We start from the raw sequence: 20,669 nt of genomic DNA on the forward strand, positions 1-20,669 counted from the left end.
CCCTGTCTCCCCATGGCCAAACCCAATCCTTGACTTATCTGACGCCTTGGTGTCAACGTTTCCCTGCATAGCACTAATCACAGGCTCGGACGTGGTGGCTGCAGAACTCGCGGGATAGTAGCAGCCCTGTTTGTCCAAGCTTGACCGTAATATTAGACGACATCTCGATCATTGCCTTTGGGCTCCTGGTCATCACACGTCAGAGAAGGAGTGTTGTGCTGCATGTTGTCCTAAGTTTGACCGAGGTATCTTTGCACGGGGAGCCTAATTCGACCTGCGTCTGCCCATCCTCGAGGATCCGTGACCCCGGATAAACAAGTGGAAACGGCTCAGATCAAGTTAAAGTGTTCAGACCATCACACTCCGGTTCCCTCAACATCACGCCAAACCGCCAAGTGTCATTGAGGAGTTTAACTGAGTTGATTATTGAAAGCTGCCCCAAATTATTCAAGATCAAGCCAGCTTGTCCTAAAGCGAAGCAGAGGCTGTGGCCTGCATTGGAACGGCTTCGGACACCTATTCAGGCGTCCCGTGCATACATACATGACGCAGAGTACCGCCAGGCCAGGGCGTATGGGCCAACAATCGCGTGGCACCCCTTTCAGGAACTCATCATCTAATGACTGGGGTTTCACCAGGACGGGCTCTCGGATATGGTCAATGTCCCGCTTGTTCTCCCCGTGTCAGTCCGTCTGTCTACCTCGCTGATACGACGCACGAATCGACTCTGGCAAGGCCATGCCTCCTTGCGAAAATTATCATGGCCTCACCAATTGCCGTTGCAGCCGGCCAGTTCATGTCATTTCAGCTTCCGTAAAGCCCTTCCCGGAGTTAATGCTTTTGGAGCCCCACTGCGGCTCCCTGATCATCCCAAAGTGCTGGGTCACCCTAACGCCGGGCCGGGGCTCCAACCACCACAGGGAACATTGGAGTTTGGCTTATCTAGCCGCGCGTGGGTGAATTGGATGTTTTGCAGGTGAGAGCTCGCTATCAATCAGCACGAATCTATACTATGATGCTTGTCTTTAAATATTCGCAAAATTTGGTGAGTCAATTGCCAAGGGATACACTCAAACTCAGCCCTACGGCAACATCCATTCTCGTACCGACTATACTCTGGCCTGCATCACTTTCGGTCCGTCCTTTCAATAAGACAATTCCATAACGCCAAATTGGCCATAAAGGCCACTTGATTCTTTTCATAATGACCATTCGAGTCGCTAATTAAGCTCTTCGCCAAATGAACCTTATGCCAGCACCATCTTCTTCTTTGTATGCTCCAAAACCAGTCGAATGCTCTCGTCTAGATTCTCTAGCGCCAAATAACCATCGATCCATGACACTGTTTTCCTTTGAAGTTCCGCCTGGTCGGTCGTCTCAGACAGATATTGGTTCAGACGTGCAAGAACCTCCCTCAGGTTCATGGGGAACTCGGCAGTTTGAGGGTTTACACCAATGATGGGCTGGCGAATGTGGGCATTGCAGGTAGCTGGGTGGTTAGGATACTCATGATCAAGCAAATCCAAGACATGCTGAGAAATTCTGGGCTGAGAGGCGAGCTTGTTGAATGACGCAAACAATTCGAAGAATGTCTCGGCGACATTGGCGTTGAAAAATGGCTGTTTCCTGGATATATCGAAAATTGCCATGGGAATGGCACCGTCCATGGCGGGATTTGACGCAAGCTGTTGGGCCGATTGCTTGTCGATGACCTTGGCCTGGGATTTGGAAGGTTCGGGGAGATCCTCGTCGTCTTCGTCATCGCTGTCGATAAGCCGCAATTCATCGCCGTCCTCGATGCGATCCGGCCGAAGCACGTCGTGGCCGGGCTTGGCTGTCTCCTTGCGCTTGTCCACCTTCTCCAGCCACTCCATCTCGCTCCTGGCATATTCCACCCACAACTTCTCGTTTGTAGTGCAGAAGCGGCATCCTCGCATGAAGAATCCTCGCGCAGCGGCCATGTCGCCATTCTTTGCGGATCGGCGACCTGCCATGGCCCACAGCTCAGGATCGGTGGGCATCATGCGTAGGGCATTGGTCATGGTCTTGCGCCATCGCTTGCTCGCCTTGACGCTAGACGTGTATGATAGGTACTCTCTCCAGAGCGCACCGCTTCCTGGGTGTCGGTTGACGCCTCGCTCATAGATAGCCAGTGTACGGGTTTGGCCGGCGTGGGCAGAGTTGAGATGGCGGATCTTGAGGCGCTTGCAGCGTTTGCTGCGGAGAGACTCGAGGGATTGCTCCCATTGCGCATACGAAGCCCAGTCCGAGGGCTTGTTTCCAGGAGAAAGGACCTTGTGCTCGTAATCGTTGCGCTTCTGGACAATGGTGCGGATCTCGTCCTAGAGGTTAAAGGTCAGCCAGCGGTCACGACTGGAAGAAAGGATCGACGCACCTTGGAAAAGATTTCCTTCTCCTCCCACTCTCGCAGCTGGGGAACAGCGCGCTCGAGATAGAATCTCGCCTTTTCGGCAACACCGGCCATTTCAAGCGTTCAGAAGAGGTGACGGGTGGATATCAATGGTGCCAGTCGAACTTCAGATGGTCGAGCAAGAATTTTCCCACAAGGCTGCCCTGGTCGACAACTTTTTAGCGGGGCGCTTCAGCCTCGGGGTCGGATCGCGTCAGAGCGGAGAGCAAGGTAAAATCTAAGCCTGGGGCCTGGGGGACGGGCAAGCAGCCCCAGGGGCCTGTAGTGGCCTGCCAGTGCCAGGCTAGGTTGTCCCTCGGCGGCCGCGGGAAGGCGCGCGCTAGGGCCAAGATCAATTCCAAAACACCCCTGGTCTTGGCTCCACCTGACAATAATTACGTCGCGAGAGGTAACGTGAAAGCTCCGAGGTCCGCTGTGTTGGCCGATACAATCTCACCACTTCCAAGCTCATTTCTGCCTTCTCTCGTTCAGATATTTAAGTCGTCGTTTCCGGATCTCCCGGACGGGATACCAGAGTGTTTGTTCTGTCGTTCTCTCACTCGAAATGTCGTCCAAATACAAGGATAAGGACACTGGCGTCGTCCTCAGCTTCAACGGAAGCTTGGTGAGCTGGGCGCACACTGCCATCGCGTACAGTATGTCCTGGTTGTCGTCGTTTGCGCTCTCGTCCTCGTCCTCGTCGCAAATGTCGTCGCTCGATTCATCGATCGCGAAGCTGATTCCTGTCGTCTTTAGCTGCCTTCCTGAGCGCCTTGGTTATCGGCGTCTACCTCCACTACCACAAGATCGTCCAGAATGAGTTTTACGGCTACCCGCAAGAATGGTTCCCTTCAGTGTCGGCCACCATTGGCGATCGCTACCCCGAGCGCTCCTTCTTTATGATCTTTATTGCTATCACGGCTGGTGCGCGATCCTGGAATCATTCGCCATTCGCGCGTTACTGACGGTCGCACGCAGGTCCTCGATTCGCCCTCGTTGGTCTCTGGTATCTCCTCACGCGCAGACCCGGCCACAAGCTCCCCACCTTCGTCGCCCTCATGGGACTCTTCCGAACCCTGACTTGCGGCGGATGGACGTATATTACTTCTACAGATGATCACGATTGGCACGATATCCTAATGATTTCCTACATTGTCGCGACGCTTCCGTGGACAACGGGCTGCATCGCCCTCAGCCCCGCCAATCCCCAGGCCATCAAGTATCGCAAGTACCTGGCCTCTGCCTTCTTCGGCACGCTTGTCCCGTTAATCTACTTTTTCATCCAGCACAAGGTCCACCGTATTGCTGGGGGTAAGACAGCCGAATGCCCTGTGCTCCCCATGCCCCGCTAATCTCGCGAAACAGCCTATACCACATATGCCTTCTTCGAATGGTCCTTGATCCTCTTGGACGTAGCCTTCGACGCTGTGACGGCGCTCGATTTCAATACCTTCGATATTGTAGTCAAAGACGTCAAGGGCGCGAGCAAGGGGTACGTCCAATGGCTTCCCAGATAGTCTTGAGCTTTTGAGAGAGCCTTTTTGCCCAATATACAAGTTAGAAGGTCACCGTCTAAGTCTGTTGCAGTGAGAACCGATCATCCGTCCCATCTGCCGTCCTAGAGAAGGAGTAAGTACTTGGTTGGCCAACTTTGAGGAGACGGTCGTTAACATGAGCCGTTAGAAAGGAAAAGGCCACGGGCGGCGTCTTTGCTACTCGCTTCAGCTGGTCCGAGGTTTTTGATATCGCCGCTGAAGTCTATCATGGAGTAGGTTCAATCCAATGGCTAGCACCAGCAGAGATCTGACCTATCATAGTACGTCTTCTGGACCATCCTGACCAGTCTCGGTCTTGTGGTGTGGTGTAAGTTGCCCAAATCGACAGATGCTACGCTGTGTTCCTGACTGAAATAGACTTCCCGCTCTGGTACATGGGCATTTCTGGATACGAGGTCCTTGTCATGACGACTGTTTCGCCGTTTTTGCTTGCCAATCGCTCTGTGCGATCACTGGTGGTGAACAACCTCCGTATTGTCCACATGTTGTCTCTGGCAGGCATTGCCGCCTACCTCGTTGAGGAGCCCAGCCTTCGTCTTTTCACTGTTGGTTTTGGCGTGACAATGTCTTGCCTGGGTTGGGCAGCCACTCTTTTCACCGAGTCTGCTCATGAGGGCCGACTCGAGTCCAAGATTCTTGGATGGATGATTGGCCTCATTCTGTCGTCTACTGCCAAGTTTGCTTGGTGGACCAACAACCCCATCTGGCCCATTATGCATGCTGCGAACGGTGGATGGAACAATACCGGACTTGTGCTCGGCATCCTGGCTGCCCTTCGTTTCACTCGACGGGCGCCTCTCACCGTTGGCATCAACACGGTCCCTGCCAAGACCGGTTCGAGCTTCCTTGCTTCTCTCGGCCTTGCTGGACTGTTCTTTGGCCTTCATTCGTTGCTGTCTGATACCAGCACCATGATTCTCTGGGGATGGGAAGGGTATCCCATCCGAGGACCCTACTTCTCCACTCATGGCTGGCTCACTATCCTCGCCATGTCCCTGGGACTCTTTGGCGGAGTCTGGCAACCCAGAATTGCCAGCAGCTGGGGTGTTTTCATTGTTGGCTCGATTGGTGCCGGGTTCCTGACTTGCTACAGCCACTGGCCCGGATATTATGGTGCTCTCACGCTCGCTGCCTATCTGATGGCCTTCTCTGTGCCCATCCTCACCCACGGAGCCAAGACGAACCCGGCGACGACGTTTGGAGTTGGCTTCCTCCTCTACAACTTCTTGGTTCTGTTCCACGTCTGGGTCGTAGCCTATGCTTTTGTTCCAGGTGGTCAGCTCGTCCGTGAGCATACCGATTGGATCATGATCTCCATGATGACTTGTATCGGTGCGGGTGTATTCGGCATCAACGCCTCAGGTCCTCAGCGACAAGCGTCCAAGCGGGCCCTGCCCACTCAGAGGCGGAAGTATTTTGGCATTTCCACCATCCTCATCAACATTTTCTTCCTCATTTCCGCCTTCAGGCGCTTCCCAACCAACGACTACAAGCCGTACCACCCTGAGGACCGTATCCTCACCGCTGGTATCTGGACAATTCACTTCTCGTTCGACAATGATATGTGGGCTTCGGAGTATCGCATGCGAGATCTTATCAAGGAGCTCGAGATCGATGTCATTGGCCTGCTCGAGTCTGACAACCAGCGTATCATCATGGGCAACCGTGATGCTACCCAATTCCTCGCTGAGGATCTCGGTATGTATGTCGACTACGGTCCGGGACCTAACAAGCACACCTGGGGTGCTGCTCTGCTGTCCAAGTTCCCCATCCTGAACTCGACGCATCATCTTCTGCCCAGCCCTGTTGGCGAGTTGGCTCCTGCTATCCACGCTACTCTTGACGTCTACGGACAGCTGGTGGATGTGTTTGTCTTCCACTCTGGCCAAGAGGAGGATGTGGAGGACCGACGTCTTCAGACTCAGTACCTCGCCGAGCTCATGGGCTCAACTCCTCGTCCAGCATTCCTTCTTAGCTACTTGGTGACGAAGCCTTTGGAAGGCAACTACAACACACACGTTAGCAAGAAGTCGGGTATGCACGACGTCGACCCATCAGACTGGGACCGTTGGTGCGAGTACATCCTCTTCAAGCGCCTTAAGCGCGTAGGATACGCGCGCGTCAGTCGCAGCAGCATCACCGACACTGAGCTGCAGGTGGCCAAGTTCAGGATCCCCGAGTCACCCGAGGAGATCGCCAAGCTGGAGGCTCAGCCAGCCAAGGAGCGCAACCGCCGGGTAAAGGAGTCAGAGGTGCCAAAGGGATGGAGATTCCCGGCCATGTTCCGCGGCGAGGGCGTGCGAGAGCATAGATACCACGTTTTCGATGAGCCCAGGTACTTTAACTAGGCACTTTTGGCTAGGGAGGCAGGGCGTTTTCATCTTGGGTTCTTTGCTATGCTGGGTGGCTGGTAATATGGGAGGACTTAATGTGGTAACAGGGACGGGGGAACAATGTGCTACGAGTAATGTAGGGTCGCATAGTCTACGAGCTTTATGTTACCACGTACAATATACCTATTTATTCCTATTAGGTTGGTTGGCACTATGTAGTTGTGGTTCTTTGTTGTTCTTGAAAAATGAAGGTATGTTATGTCGGGAACCCATGATATGCGTTGGGCTGTAGGGTAGACCAACCAACTAAGTTGGCCAAGCATCCATTGTCCTCTCCCAGGTTTCACATGTAGACCTTGGTATTTCTGTTGGTGGCATTATAGTTTCATACTTTCCTTAAGGCTATCTTCTCGTCATTGAAATCTTGCGTTTTGATTAGGTACTACGGCGGCACAGAGCAAGCGGTGTAGTTCGTGTTTGTTGATAAGTGAACGCAACTCACATCACATGTCCCTCTACTAAGCCAACATCAAACATTAGTAACCCCCATGCTACCCTGTCAGCTGCTGACCACCATGGAAAAAGCCCTATCGCGACCAAAACCCACCAATAGACCTCGATGCAAAAGGATCGGGCGTCAAATCTGCGTTCCAGCGAGGTGGAACCCCGGCTCTGAAATCCCGTCCCCACCTCCGACTACCAACGGCCGAAGCCCCCGATCCAAGCCCTGGCGGATTCCCCACAGCGCGGCCAGAACCGCACACTATCGGGGATGACGCAAAGGTTTCTTGCTGATGGGTAGCACGAAGGACACCTCCATTTCCAAACGAGGCAGGAAAGTGAATGGTTCCGCATAGCGGGAAGAGGACCGCTGTCGCAGCAGAACAGCCAAGGCCGAGGCCCGTACAGCTGGAAGCTTCCCCCAGGACCAGGAACGGCCGCCGAAGGAGGGGAAAAAAGGTGGACATGGCTTTCGTATTGTGAAGCTAGGACCTTCAACCGATGCTACAGAAAAGTGCGGGCAAAACAAAGATACGGCATGACGGCATCTTCCAGCGACGGGTAAGCTGGAAGAGATTTGGCTTTGGCGTTCTGGCTGTTGCCCTAGGAGGAAGTCAAATCGGGCAGATGACCTTGTGAACAATATCAAGCTAAGAATAGCCTCCCTGGTTTTGGGGCAGCGGCGTGTGACCTTGGGTGAGCAAGCCAACGAGGAGGTGGCATTTTGTAATGTGCGTTATCTTCCGTCACCGTGACATTGGGTGAATTCATGAGCTTGGTACGTACTGGACGTGAAGTTGTCTCGTCTCATTTACAGCTTGTAGGCGGCTGAGAGGCTGGGCATTGAAATACCGACAGCATCCCCAGATCGAATCTACAAACAACAAAACCTCCAAAACTCCAATTCTCCAATAATCATCTCCATTAGCTTCCCCGCCATCTCAAGTCTAGCCCTTGCTCCCCCAAGATCCCATCTTCATCCCGTCACAATTCCGCGATTTCCAATCCGAACCTAGCCGCCTCGGCACTTGGTCGATCGATAAGCCTAGTGTGCCGCAACAAGCCGACCAAGAGCGTCATGCTTGTTATCGTTCGCTGGTAGAGGGCCCAACTACAAGAAGAGAATAAGAGAACTGTAGAGAGTGAGGGTGTAGTGGTCACGGGTTAGTGCCTTTGTCTTTGTGTATTCCGCCCCGGGACATCCGCTGCTCAATTGCTCCCTTGGAATCTTTTCCGCTATTGAAGCTTTGTGTTAATGAAAGAAAGACGAGATGCAGCTTGATCTGGGACACTTGTGGATTTACTTGGGGCTGTTGGTTGGAGGAGGAGTCCTCTATGTGAGTATTTACATGGGAATTGTTTCAACTGATTACATGTTGAACTAACAACACCCAGACCTTCGGCCTCGTTGTATATCGAGTCTTCTTCCACCCTCTAGCCAAGTATCCCGGCCCCTTCCTCGCCAAGATCACCGATGCCTACCAGCTCTACCACGCCTGGAAGGGTGACCGTCACCTCGAGTTCTGGCGCATGCACCAAAAGTACGGACCCGTCGTCCGCTTCGGCCCCAACTCGCTCTGTTTCAACTCCAACAAGGCCCTGAAGGAGATCTTCGGCTTCCGTACCAATGTTCGCAAGGCAGAGTTCTACAATGCCTTTGTCCACCCGACTGCCAACACTCACAACACCCGCGACAAGGAGGTGCACGCCCGCAAGCGCCGTGTCATGTCCCAGGCTTTCTCTGAGAGCGCCATGAAGGAAATGCAGCGGTACATCCTCAACAATGTCCGTACATTTTGCGAGCAGATTGGAGCTCTGGATGGTTCTGCCGAAGAGTCCAAGGGATGGACCAAGCCCCGTAAGATGAGCGACTGGTGCAACTATCTTGCCACCGACATCCTCGGCGACCTGTGCTTTGGCAAGGCCTTTCATATGCTGGAGAGCGAGACGAACCGGTTCGCCCTGGGACTTGTTGAGGCCGCGACTACTCGCCATCTTCTCGTAAGTGATTCTCGGCGCTCGACAGAGCTTAGAAGCTGACTTGAACAGTGTGGAACTATGCCTGTGGTCGACAAGCTCAAGCTGGACAAGGTCCTCTTCCCCGGACTCGCTGCTAAACGCGCCCGTTATATGGCCTACAGCAAGGGCCAGCTGACTGAGCGCACCAAGCTCGGCGAGGAGACTGATCGACGTGACTTCTTCTATTACCTCCTCAAGGCCCGCGATCCCGAGACTGGCCAGGGTTTCAGCACCCCCGAACTCTGGAGTGAATCCAACCTGCTGTAAGTGGTTGTATGAAAAAGTGAAGCAAAATTTGGGCTGACGTGCGGGAACAGCATCATCGCCGGCTCAGACACCACATCCACTGCCATGGCTGCTACGCTCTTCTACCTCGTCCGCTGCCCCCGCGCCCTCAAGAGAGTGACTGAGGAGATCCGAAGCAAGTTCAACAACGTTGAGGAGGTTTGCCAAGGTGCCACTCTGGCATCCTGCACTTACCTCCGAGCCTGTATCGACGAAGCCATGCGCATGTCCCCTTCTGTCGGTGGCATCACCCCCCGCGAAGTCCTCCCCGGCGGCATCACCGTCGAGGGTCGCCCCATCCCCGAGGGTACCGTCGTCGGCGTGCCGCACTACGCCATCCACCACAACGAGTCGTACTTCCCCTCACCGTACGAGTACATCCCCGAGCGATGGCTGGCGGGTGCCGTGAACCCCCTGACCAACGAAAAGACCACCGAGGACGAGGTCGCACTTGCGGCGAGCGCCTTCTGCCCCTTCAGCATCGGTCCCCGAGGATGTATCGGCAAGGGTCTGGCCTACGTTGAGATGACCAACACGCTGGCTCGCACCATCTACCTGTACGACATGCGCAAGGCCATTGGCATCGTTGATCCCGCCGAAGGCAACCCCAACAATGAATGGGGACGACACCGAGTGACTGAGATGCAGCTGGTCGACATATTTACCAGCGCTAAGAACGGACCTATGATTGAGTTCCGCAAGGCCGAGAATGTGTCGGCCTAGGATTGATGTATATACTTGGATAGTATATGGTTGAAGATGAAAGGATGGCAAGATTGGGATGACGGCTGATGATGAATACTGAACGAGTAAAAGGAAGAGTAACTAGCATACTGAGTATAACGAGTTAAAAATGAACTATTCAAATACTTGAAATAGCCCCACAATGTGTTGATGTCTGCATGTCCTTGGGGCTTTGGTGCATCTGCAAGTTGAGCTTGGTACGGAGTACAGTCCATACCTAAGATAGGGAGAAACCGCCTGAACGAGTCCAGCTACTGTAGGTACCTTGTTGAAAGCTGAGATGGGCTTACAAGGGGAACCAGACTAGAAAAGGAAAGGAGACACACGGCTGATGGAGATAAATATGACATATAGCGGAGAGATGAGTAGATGTATAACACAAGCTGTTGATGAGATGAGATGGATGGAGTTGATCAGGGAAAGCAGTGAATCACTAGGTAGGTAGGTACCCGTACGTAGGTAGTAAGGAGGCCGGGCTGGAAGGATGACAGCTTTCCAGGGGTTGACTGTAGGGGTCAGCACTGGGTGCCCCGCTAATCCGCAGATCGCGTTGTGGCCGCGCAGAAACTTGCCTGAGCCAACCCAACGAGGCTGGGAGTGGATGGAAGGCTGAGCAGCTCTTTCGACTCCAACCTCTCTTTCTCTTTCTTTGTTCTCGAGTCACACGGCGTTCTTTGCGCAGGGGAATTAAACCCCGATATGAGGTAGCCTTGACCTCGGCGACATCGAATTTTATCGCCAATACCACCCTGCGCATCCCATCAAGATGACGGTGTGTAGATTCTTTCAGCAGGGCAACTGCAAGTTTGGAAGTAAGTCCTGAGCTGGGCTGCATTGCATTGCATCACCAACGCCTTCTCCGAAGTATAATCCACGGCGCTGACGTCTCATTTTTCAAGACAACTGCAGGAACGAACACCCCAACCCCAACCGAAATCAAACCTCGAACCGATTCGGAGCTCTGGGAGGAGGAAGCAACAGCGTCGCTGGTACGGCTTTTGCGACATCGCTTGGAAAACACGCGTTAACAAGGCCGCAGACAAGTACAGCATCACGGCAGAGGCCATCGAGCGAGACTTGACAAACGAGACGCCGCAATGGATCCTGTCGGCGTATGCCCCCGGCCGAGACGCCCCCGGGCAGCTCTTTGGAGGGTACCCGCGCGAGCAGAGCTTTGAAGAGCTGCGCCTTCACTACGTGATGGGCAAGGCCTCGGGCAACGAGCAGCAAGCAGTGAGCACACATTTTACTGTCTCCGGGACGATAATGGAAGCTAATTCTAGCAGTTGAACCAAGCCCAGGAGCTCTGGACGAATGCGCAACAGCAGATGCAAAACGCCGTCCGAAACGCCCAAGAAGCCGTCCAATTCATAGTCAGCGCCGAGAACAACCACCCGAACCGACAGGATATCTGCAAGGAGGGGACACAGGGAGCCCCTTTTGGAGAATTCATCGTCGGCAAGCGACCAAAGTCGATGCTCGACGTGTTTACCGGCCAACCCCATAATCAAAATTCCCTTGCGACCTCGAATACTTCCTCGCCCTTCGGAGGCGGCGCTTCAGCTGGGCAAAGTGCTTTTGGGCAACCTTCAGCACTCGGCGCAAAGCCAAGTCCTTTTGGCGCGCCGTCTTTCGGCCAACCGTCACAGCCGAATACTCAGGGAGGTGCCTTTGGTCAACCATCACAGCCTGGGCAGGGGGGATCAGCCTTTGGTCAACCGTCGCAGTTGGGGCAGGGAGGGTCGGCCTTTGGACAGCCGTCACAGCCAACTCCGGCATTTGGACAACCGTCGCAACCTGCTTCAGCGTTTGGTCAGGCGTCGCAGCCAGCTTCGGCTTTTGGCCAGACATCAGCCCTTGGCGCGAAACCCAGCCCCTTTGGCGCTCCATCGTTCGGGCAGCCGTCGCAGCCGAATGCTCAAGGCAGTGCCTTTGGTCAGGCCAGCCAGCTTGGCCAGAAACCGAATCCTTTTGGGTCCACGACGAATACGAACAATAACGCGAGTCCCTTTGGGTCTGCAGGCAACACCAATAATGCTCCCGCAGCGAATCCCTTTGGTGCACCTAGCGGCGGATTTGCGAACAACCAGAACTCGAGCCCATTTGGAAGTACCAACAACCAACAGGCCAACTCTGGATTCAGCTCATTCGGGAAACCTTCACAGGGAGCCTCGCCCTTTGGCCAGCAACAGAATGCTCCGGCAGCACCGAGTGGCTTTGCTTCTGCCAACCAAGCGCCAGCCCAGAATGCGAGCAACCGCTTCGGTCAACCGTCACAGCCGCAGCCTAATGGTTTCGTATCACAGAGCAACCAGCAAGCGAATCCATTTGGACAGCCATCGCAACCCAATCCCTTCGGTCAACCCTCTGCAGCACCCGCAAACGCGAATCCCTTTGCTTCGGCTCAGCCTCAGGCTCCGAAGCCAGCAGCGGCGGCGTCTTCTGGTAGCCCGTACCCTCCAAACAGCAGCAAACAGCACCCGCCGGTTGAAAGTTACAGCTCTAAGGGCATGGATGGCCGACTCTCGATGTTCCGTGGCAAACCAGTTACATATAAAGAGAATCTGCCAGGTATCCGAGACTTTGATGGAACATGGCGACGGATCTGGTTCCCAGATGGCCCACCAGGATATTCAAAGGATACGGAGCTTCCCCCTGAGCAGTACGACGACAAGTCCAAGGCTCAGTGGATGGCATTTGCCCAAACGGGCGATTTTGAAGGCGGTGTGATGCCTGAGCTGCCGCCGCCAAGGGAATGTACACTGTGGAACTTTTGAGGAGAGCAGTGAGTCGCTCGAAGTCTTTGTTATACGATAGAAAAGGTGCGGGAAACGAGCGGCAGGCGTTGTATGTTTCAAGAGATATTCGGCTCTGTCCATTCACCGGCGTTGAGGATGATTACCGACGAGATAGGTTGCATAGGATTGTACAGGTTCAAGGTCCATTGAATTGAAAGGATATTCATGATGGCTCAAGCCAAGCTACCACCTCCATATAAAGCTGATATTTGTGTGATGGATATAGATTGGAGACTCTCATTGGGGGGTTTCTGGCTCATTATGAGTCTTGCTGTTGAGGCTTGCAGCTGGCAGTTGGTGGATAGTAGCAGAAGAAGCTAGCCCTCAAATAGTAAAGCGCAAGTGTAATATGCGTATCTGATTGACCCAATGGGTGCTGGCAGCCATGTACCTTTGTACCACCTCCTGCCCATCGTCAGCCTGCAGTGAGCATCCACTTTCTGATGATTCATCCGGCGATGAACAACGTCCCTGGTCGTATTCAGCCACGGCCTTTGATCCAAGTTATGGGTGACGGCCTATAAAGGAAAATTGTCTCCTGCAATATTTGGTCTCTAGAGCATTGTCGCTTATTTTTGTCACCCTGCCTGTTTATTCCACATCTCCAAGATACCTACCTACCCAACGAGGGGCACCCTCCACCATGGCCTCTCTACCTCCCCTCGCACCCTTCCCTCAGGCCTCATGGCGACAACACCTTTCACCCAGCGAATGGAACTCTCTACTCGACGCCTGGACATCGCTATGCCGTGCTCTTGTTGCTTTACCCGACAAGCAGCTCAAGGCAGCACTCTCACACGATGATGCTGTAGCCACATTTCTGGCCACTTTTGCAGAGGAGACGGCCAATGCGGGTTTCACAGTCCTAGAATCACACTCGACGACACTACCAAAGGCGGTTTTCCAGCTCACATCTAGAGTGCTTACTCTTTCTCCGCCATCGCAGCTTCTGGGATTTCCATTCTTGGCAGATGTTGCAAGGATCTTCCCACGGAAACTCACAGCACCTCTCATCGCCCAACTCTTTCAGCAACATGCCGCACCACTCGAGTCGTCTCTCTCAGCCTTGAAGAAGCAGCTCATTCCACAGCTAGACTCGGGGATCAAGGGCGACCTGAAGCTCGTCGAGGCTCATCTTACACGCCTGAACTTTTTGCTGCATGCCTCACCGGATGCCTGCACCTTGTTCCTCGCAGGTGCTGATTTCCTCGATGGGCTGGTTGTCTGCTTCCGCGTCATGAACCCGCCCCTGCGGAAGGTTATTGTGACGACGGCATACCTATGTCTTGTTGGCTTGATAGATGCCGAACCGGCCAAGTGGTCGATGCTGAGCGATCAGCTATATGCGCTTAAAGAAGCGGCTGACGCTCACAAAGCTGGCCCTCTCAACGTTAACGACTCTCTGGTCCCAGAACTAGTTACGAATACTCCTCTACTCAAGATACTGCTACGGAGAGCAGAGGATTCTGGAGCGGCTACAGATAACTTGAAGAAACGAATCACGGCACTGGAGAGTTTTAAGAAGGGCGCCATGGTACGACCAAAGCGCCTGGTGAGACGAAAAGTGGACAAGGGCAAGGGCAAGGAAACACAGCAAGACGTGGATGCAGATATTCATGTTCATCGAATGAGCCAAATCACTCAGGTTCAAGATCTATTCCCCGACTTGGGAGCAGGTTTTGTGGCCAAGTGTCTGGAAGAGTATGGAGATGATGTCGAACAAGTGGTTGCAAATCTGCTGGGCGAGAGTCTACCACCTCATCTAGCTGGTGCAGACCGCAGTGAGCCCTTGTATGTCCCCTCGACGCATACACCTCCCTTCATGACTAACATACACAGGACATCACATACTGAACCACAACATACGGAACTTGCACCACGTCCTACGCCTCCCCAGGTTCCGACACGGCACAATGTTTTTGACGATGACGAGTTTGACCGCCTAGCCATGGACGTCTCCAAGGTTTCATTCGGAAAGAAGCCCGGGAAGAGCGCTGATGAGATGCTCAAGGATAAGGCAAACGCGCCCAATAAGTCGGCGATTCTTTCTGCTCTGGCGGCATTTGACTCAGATGACGATGAACGGGACGATACCTATGACGCAGCGGATGTGGGTGGTACGGTTGATGCCTCGAACCAGGAAGCCGATGGCGCGAATGATGGTAACGAGGAGACATTATTCCGGGCGTACCAGATGGATTCCAAGCTATTTAATCGCGACGCGGCCATCAGGAGAGGAAACCAGCGAGCGAAGTTGAGGGAAGACACTGGAATGACAGACGAGGCCATCGAGGGATGGGCACTTATGCTGGTGAGAAACCCTCAGCAAAAGCGACGACTGGAGGCAAAGTATGCCTTTGCAGGCCAACAAGCGCAACTGGAGCGCACCTCCTGGAGAGCAACACCAACTGGACCGGGAGAAGAAGAGAGTGAAGCCGATGGAGGATCATCCCGGGGTGGAAGAGGGGGTCGCGGGCGAGGACGGGGACGAGGTGGTCGTGGCAGAGGAGGCAACGTCGCCGGGCCTACAGGCGAAAAGGAGACTGAGTCGGCTAGGAGAAACAAGGAGGCCCATAAGGGATCTCGGGCGAATCACAACCGGCGTGATGCGCGGGCCAAGAAGATGGCACGGGGAGGTTTCGCCGCCTGATGCTACTCACCAGCCCTTTGTCTCTTTGGCTTGTTCAAGCTTGAACAGCTAGTGTGACCTGACGCTCTTCTCTTTTGCGGCTGATTCAAGGCGGCAAATGAGGGACCGTACAAGTCTTCCGGGTCTAGCGTGAGGGCATATGGACTCCTCGCGTCTGCTATCATGGGGGTTCCTGACCCTAGCCCCGGTGCGGGCGAAACGATGGTGTTGAAGGAGGAACCGGCCTCTTCGACGCCTGGATAACGGTTGTAGTCCCTGGGAGTAGCTAGCTCAGAGGCAGCCTCAATAGAGGTGAGGTCCTGGTCGGCGTCACCAGTGCCCATGATCATGCTTTGTAGTGACATGCGTGAACTCCTGCGACTGTCGAGGTAGGTTCGTAGGTCGTAGCACTGACGACACGAAGGATAAGGGGGGATACAGTCGGCTTCGTCGCGGTGTTGAGGGAGCTGGGGACGTGTCTGCTGGCCACACTTTTCCTGGATATCATCAAAGATATCGGCGATGGGAGTAAAGTACGTGACTCGCTGGCCAGGACCCCAATAGTGGTTTCGTCCCCAGACTTGGCCTACGAGGCTATGAGTGCTCGCGTCGACAACGGCCGCGCCGCTATCACCGTTGACGCCGATGCCTCCGCGGATCCAGTCGTCTTCGTTGTCTTGAGGGTACGGCTCCTCGATGAACCACTCCCTAGTGGCCTTGTGGGTACCGTTTTCTTCCCCTGAGACGTAAGCTGGAATCTCTCCTATCTGACCGCGCTGATATCCGGATGTTCGACCGCTAGAGAGGACATCGGCACCAGGCATGATGGGGGCCGTGGCGGTGACGATGGCTTCTCGGACCTGGGGCAGAGTGTCGGAGGGGAAACGACGGAGCATGTTGGCGTGCGAGGAGCGGGAGGCGATGAGAGCCCAGTCAGTTACGATCAGGGGCTTGTCCATGTCGCACTCTTCCCAGTAAGGATCGTGAGAGATGCGCGTCGTCTTGAGATTGAGCCCAGAAGTGACCTCGAGGTTTCCGAGGCTGAAGCTGGCTGCCTGCGTCAGAGCATCGTGGCCCTCTGACACACATCGCTTGCGATCTTGAAAGGATGGGTGCTCGACCTGGACCTGGGAGAGGTTATGGTACGCCTCCATGAAGGGGTGAAAGTTGCCCAGCCAGTAGCTGCCGCCTCCGACGGTGAGACAAGGGCCCAGCGTGGCCGTGCTCTCTTCAAAGGCATCGTTCCCCTTGACACCAATGCTGTCACCCATGCAGGGATCACGGAAGAAGTAAGGGTTCCTTGCCGTGCAAATGTCGTCCTTGTGGTCCTTGCCCAAACCCCTAGCCCAAGTGACAGTACGGCTGACTTCACCTTTGGCAAACACAAAGGAGACGAGGTTGAGAAAACTCGCGGGGATGAGGTCCTGGACGTGGCTGGCGATGATGATCTTGCGGGCAAAAGAGATTGCCTTGGGGCTCATGATGCAGATGCGCTTCATCTGGGGTGTCTTGCCCCTGGTAACGGTTACGACGTGGCGGGGACCAAGCCATGCTGGGAGATACTTGGAGAGGAAGGGGAGGATTGCATGTTCGAAGACGAGGGGGAAGCTTGTTGTTTCGATGAGTCTTGATGCTCTGCCTCGGACGAGGTCGGTTGGACTGTCTGCACTTCGAGGCGTACCTTTGCTTGTAAGTGACTGCGTGAAAAGGGAAGGTAAGGACGGAACCTACCAGCATTCTTCTTGGCACGTTTTTCGACTACACTGCGTAGTTTATCCTGACACATCTGTTTCGTGGCGACGATGTTGTCAATATCATCATCCCTCTCCTTTCTCTTGCCGAGCCTGGCCACCTCTACCGGTCTGGCTATGGAGTTCTCGATAGGCTCAGCCTTGGCAGGGAGCTGCCACTCTTTTACATCATCATCACCATCTTTTGGGTGAGCGAGCATTATATGTGACTGCAAGAGACGGCTGCTTTGAAATGAAGACTCTACACAGCCTGGGATAGGACAGACAACGAGATGCTCAACTTTGACGTGGTAGATGAGGCCGTCCCTGGTTGAGAAGCTGGGATGGGTACAGCCAGCCCAATTGCATGAGTACGTATGGGTCGACTTGACGTGGCACCTGAGCTCTTCGTCCGAGGCAAACGCCTCCTGGCATCGCGGCCCGAGGCAGACGAAAGGGTGCGCCGAGTCGCCAAGGCAACTGGTCTGCAGCGGGCTCGGGCCCCTCGATGGAACAGTCCCATTCCGAACGGTCAGAGTGTCACCTGTATCTGTAGAAACGGATGACAGCAGTGAACCAACTGAGGACGACGACTGCGTGTCAGTGCTGACGGTGCTCATCTCCCTCCCGCAGTACGACGAATCCCAGTGGCTGAGCCGGAGTGGCGCACAGTCCAGATTGGAAGGCGAAGCGGAGCGGTAGCAGTCGAAGCCAAAACCAAGCTCGGAGGGAAGCCTAAAGTCGAGGGCCGGGGAGTCAAAGCTAGACAACGGGGCCGTTACTTTCGGAGGCGCCGGGACGGACCGGGGCCGGGCGGTGGGGCCGTCGAGCGGCACAGCCCGGTAGATGGTTCTCTTGCGATTCATTGCGGACAGATAAAAGAATAGGAATGCAAGGCAAAAAAGGGAGGGAAATTTGAGGCGTCGAGAATTGGAACAATGGGATTGGAAGAGGGGTAAAAAAAGGAACTCGATCGTCTCACAATGGCTGCCTTGCGTGTCGGCGGCCTCTAGACACGGGCGAACCATTTGGCCCCCAACTTCTGGGTTCGATCGAGTCTGCCTAGCCAATTCAGCCCTACGAGCCGTGATGGACGAATCAGAACCATATCAACCTCCCTGTTTCAAGTGCTGACTGCAATGTGCTAAAGACGGGTGCTGTAGCCGAACCCCGCTCTGGTCATCCTACATATGTTGCTGTGTTCGTCCTTGGATCTTGATACCAAAGATCCAAACTTCCTTGACAAGCTGAAGAATCCTTTCAATAATGGCCCCGAGGCTGTACTCTAGGCTTCCTGAAGGACGCTTTCGTCTGATCAAGCTTCTTCCTGGGAAGTGGGACGATGCACTCCAGGCGGAGCTCTTTGAGGCGGATCAGACCTTTGAGTACACAGCCTTGTCCTACACTTGGGGAACCAGGAGAGCTCTCAGACAAGTGACACTCAACGGCCTCTCGAGGGGCATCACCGTCAACCTCGACCTCGCTCTGAGAACCCTCCGCTTGACTCACAGCCCTGTGACGGTATGGGCGGATGCGCTGTGTATAGACCAGGAGGATGTAGAGGACAAGAGTACTCAGGTCGGTCTCATGAACGAAATCTTTGGCTGGGCTTCTCAGGTGCGTGCCTACGTTGGTGATCCCCTGTTGAGGGAACATGCCAGCTTCGAGACAAGACTTGAAGAGCTGGGTCCTCTCGAGGCATTCGAGTACTCAGATGACGAAGTCAAAGCCTGGAAGGAGATTCATTTTGCTCTTTCAGAGTTCGAGACAAGTAAATCTGCTGAGATATCGGCTCATCAGCGGTGTCGCTGCATCTTTGGCCTATTAAGAGCCCTTTCATCATCCGCCCTAACCGCCAAGCTCAAAGACATGGACCTCTTCTCCAAGAGACTCACTCCCAAGATGGAGCTCAAGCAGCGAAACCTCTTTGAGTGGCTCCGCATCTTTGTCGTCGCCCCCTGGTGGGATCGCATGTGGATCACGCAAGAAGTCGGGGTAGCCCGCGAGCTCGTCCTCAGCTACGGCAAGGTCACCATGTCCTTCAACACGCTCGCGTCCGTCGTGGGGGCGAAACTGCCAAATCTGGCTGCTGAGAACGCGAGGGTCGTCGGCCTTCTCGTCACAAAGCTCAAGACGATATCGGAGCTCCGCCGGCTGCAGCGGTACGAGTCCATCGCAGAGATGAGGGACCTCGACTACTTCCAGCGGTCACTTGGAAGTCCCCTTCTCTGGCTGTTGCGGACGTTTCGACATAGAAACTCTTCTGAGCCGAGGGACAAGATCTATGCTCTGGCCTGGTTACTCACCAACCTCGACATGGGGTCCAAGTACAAGCTCAGGACCGACTACAGCACTTCGGTGGCTACCCTTTTCTGCAGGGTCGCCGTCTTGATTATGCAGGAGACGGGCTTGTTCTGGATAACCTCTGCAGACCTGGTGGCCAAGTCGAGGGATAATCTTCCTTCGTGGGTTCCCAACTGGACAGACGGCTTCACGACTCCAGACACTGAGAACATGGCCTGGAAGATACGCCTCTGCCACAACGTCTCCAACATCTCCTTCTCAGTCGAAGCTCCCCTCCCACCGGCAGTACCAATGGAACCGTCCAAGTACTATAGCAGCCTCGCAGCAGACGCAGAGAGCTACTCGTGGAAAAGACACCAAGGCGGCGAGCAGAAATTCAACGAACCCTTTACCCCAGCCGTCGAGGCCGGCCGTGACGCCTTCATGCACAGCAAACACTTCTTCCTCGACCAGGAAAACTCCGAGCCCCGACGCATCTGGTACGAGCATCACGAGCCCGAGGTACGCGACTTCACCAAGGTCGAGAACTGCCTCAAGGTTCCCTCCCAGTTCTGTTCCACCGTTCGCCACGTCTCGGAGCCCATCGCCCCGGACCTGTCCAACCTGCAGGCTATCGTCAAGGGTCTGCGTGTTGCCCACTACAAGATCTTCCCCGACGACTGGAAGAACGTTGAGCTGAGCCGTCTGGAGCAAATTGGCCGCGTGCTCTGCTTTGGAGCCGTGATCGATCAGCAGTCTGGTCATGCTCGTCGCCTCGAACGCTACGACGACCCAGACCTGGCCATTCTGGTCCAGCTCTTGACTCGAGCAGACGAAGACCTTCAAGATTCGGAAGGCTGGGACGTGTGGTATCGTCAAAAGATGCTCCTCGAGCTGAGGAGCCCCTGCTCCGTGTGCCAATCCGCGACACATCCCTGCTCAGAATGCACAAGACAATCAGAAGCCAACCCTATACCATCTCCAAAGGAGGCCCGGAAGGACTCCAGCATTAGACAGCTGCGTCGAACAGCTAAGCAGACAGCCCCGGGTAACTGCATCATCATGACAAGGGATGGCACCTTTGCCTTGGGACCGCCTCAGTCTCAAGTCGGTGATAGAATATCCATACTGAGCGGTGGCCTTTGCCCCTATGTTTTGCGTCGAGACACAAACCCACAACATTTGGGATATCTCGCTTTCCAGCTGATTGGAGATTGCTTCCTAGACAAAACACCGACATGGGATACTGAGAAGCTGGAAACCGTGGCCTTGGTCTAGAGGCTGCATATCATGGAATGTTCTGTTGATTTCTATTACAAAATGTATATATACCCTCCTGATATCGTCATGTCTTATTTCATCCGTTGATGCCAGCTCAAAC

At 54.4% G+C, this 20,669-nt stretch overlaps 7 protein-coding genes across 7 annotated transcripts; 5 read left to right on the top strand and 2 right to left on the bottom strand.

The window, feature by feature from the left end:
• Positions 1-1,247: 1,247 nt before the first annotated feature.
• Positions 1,248-2,485, bottom strand: LRP88_10227 (snoRNA-binding rRNA-processing protein UTP6; the record flags this gene model as incomplete). Its single annotated transcript, XM_083246691.1, has 2 exons — positions 1,248-2,342; positions 2,396-2,485. The coding sequence occupies 2 exons, from the start codon at positions 2,483-2,485 to the stop codon at positions 1,248-1,250; spliced, it is 1,185 nt and encodes a 394-aa protein (XP_083097804.1).
• Positions 2,486-2,975: 490 nt separating this feature from the next.
• On the top strand, positions 2,976-6,314 carry LRP88_10228 (Frag1/DRAM/Sfk1 family-domain-containing protein; the record flags this gene model as incomplete). Its single annotated transcript, XM_083246692.1, has 8 exons — positions 2,976-3,066; positions 3,167-3,334; positions 3,389-3,721; positions 3,776-3,902; positions 3,998-4,039; positions 4,094-4,178; positions 4,228-4,273; positions 4,324-6,314. 8 exons carry the CDS (start codon positions 2,976-2,978, stop codon positions 6,312-6,314), a joined length of 2,883 nt encoding a protein of 960 aa, XP_083097805.1.
• A 1,757-nt stretch (positions 6,315-8,071) lies between these two features.
• Positions 8,072-9,827, top strand: LRP88_10229 (cytochrome P450; the record flags this gene model as incomplete). The annotated part of the gene is made up of 4 exons (XM_083246693.1): positions 8,072-8,137; positions 8,196-8,801; positions 8,850-9,082; positions 9,137-9,827. The coding sequence occupies 4 exons, from the start codon at positions 8,072-8,074 to the stop codon at positions 9,825-9,827; spliced, it is 1,596 nt and encodes a 531-aa protein (XP_083097806.1).
• A 787-nt stretch (positions 9,828-10,614) lies between these two features.
• LRP88_10230 (uncharacterized protein) lies at positions 10,615-12,625 on the top strand (the record flags this gene model as incomplete). The annotated part of the gene is made up of 4 exons (XM_083246694.1): positions 10,615-10,660; positions 10,748-10,837; positions 10,888-11,081; positions 11,135-12,625. 4 exons carry the CDS (start codon positions 10,615-10,617, stop codon positions 12,623-12,625), a joined length of 1,821 nt encoding a protein of 606 aa, XP_083097807.1.
• Positions 12,626-13,289: 664 nt separating this feature from the next.
• Positions 13,290-15,296, top strand: LRP88_10231 (ASCC2 family CUE domain-containing protein; the record flags this gene model as incomplete). The annotated part of the gene is made up of 2 exons (XM_083246695.1): positions 13,290-14,437; positions 14,486-15,296. The coding sequence occupies 2 exons, from the start codon at positions 13,290-13,292 to the stop codon at positions 15,294-15,296; spliced, it is 1,959 nt and encodes a 652-aa protein (XP_083097808.1).
• Positions 15,297-15,298: 2 nt separating this feature from the next.
• On the bottom strand, positions 15,299-17,871 carry LRP88_10232 (uncharacterized protein; the record flags this gene model as incomplete). Its single annotated transcript, XM_083246696.1, has 2 exons — positions 15,299-16,956; positions 17,007-17,871. 2 exons carry the CDS (start codon positions 17,869-17,871, stop codon positions 15,299-15,301), a joined length of 2,523 nt encoding a protein of 840 aa, XP_083097809.1.
• A 400-nt stretch (positions 17,872-18,271) lies between these two features.
• Positions 18,272-20,566, top strand: LRP88_10233 (uncharacterized protein; the record flags this gene model as incomplete). The annotated part of the gene is made up of 1 exon (XM_083246697.1): positions 18,272-20,566. One exon carries the CDS (start codon positions 18,272-18,274, stop codon positions 20,564-20,566), a length of 2,295 nt encoding a protein of 764 aa, XP_083097810.1.
• Between the last annotated feature and the right edge of the window lie 103 nt (positions 20,567-20,669).

The sequence above is a fragment of the Fusarium phalaenopsidis genome, assembly GCF_050370095.1.
Source record: "Fusarium phalaenopsidis strain FUZ10S chromosome Unknown contig_32304, whole genome shotgun sequence".
Lineage (NCBI taxonomy): Eukaryota > Fungi > Ascomycota > Sordariomycetes > Hypocreales > Nectriaceae > Fusarium > Fusarium phalaenopsidis.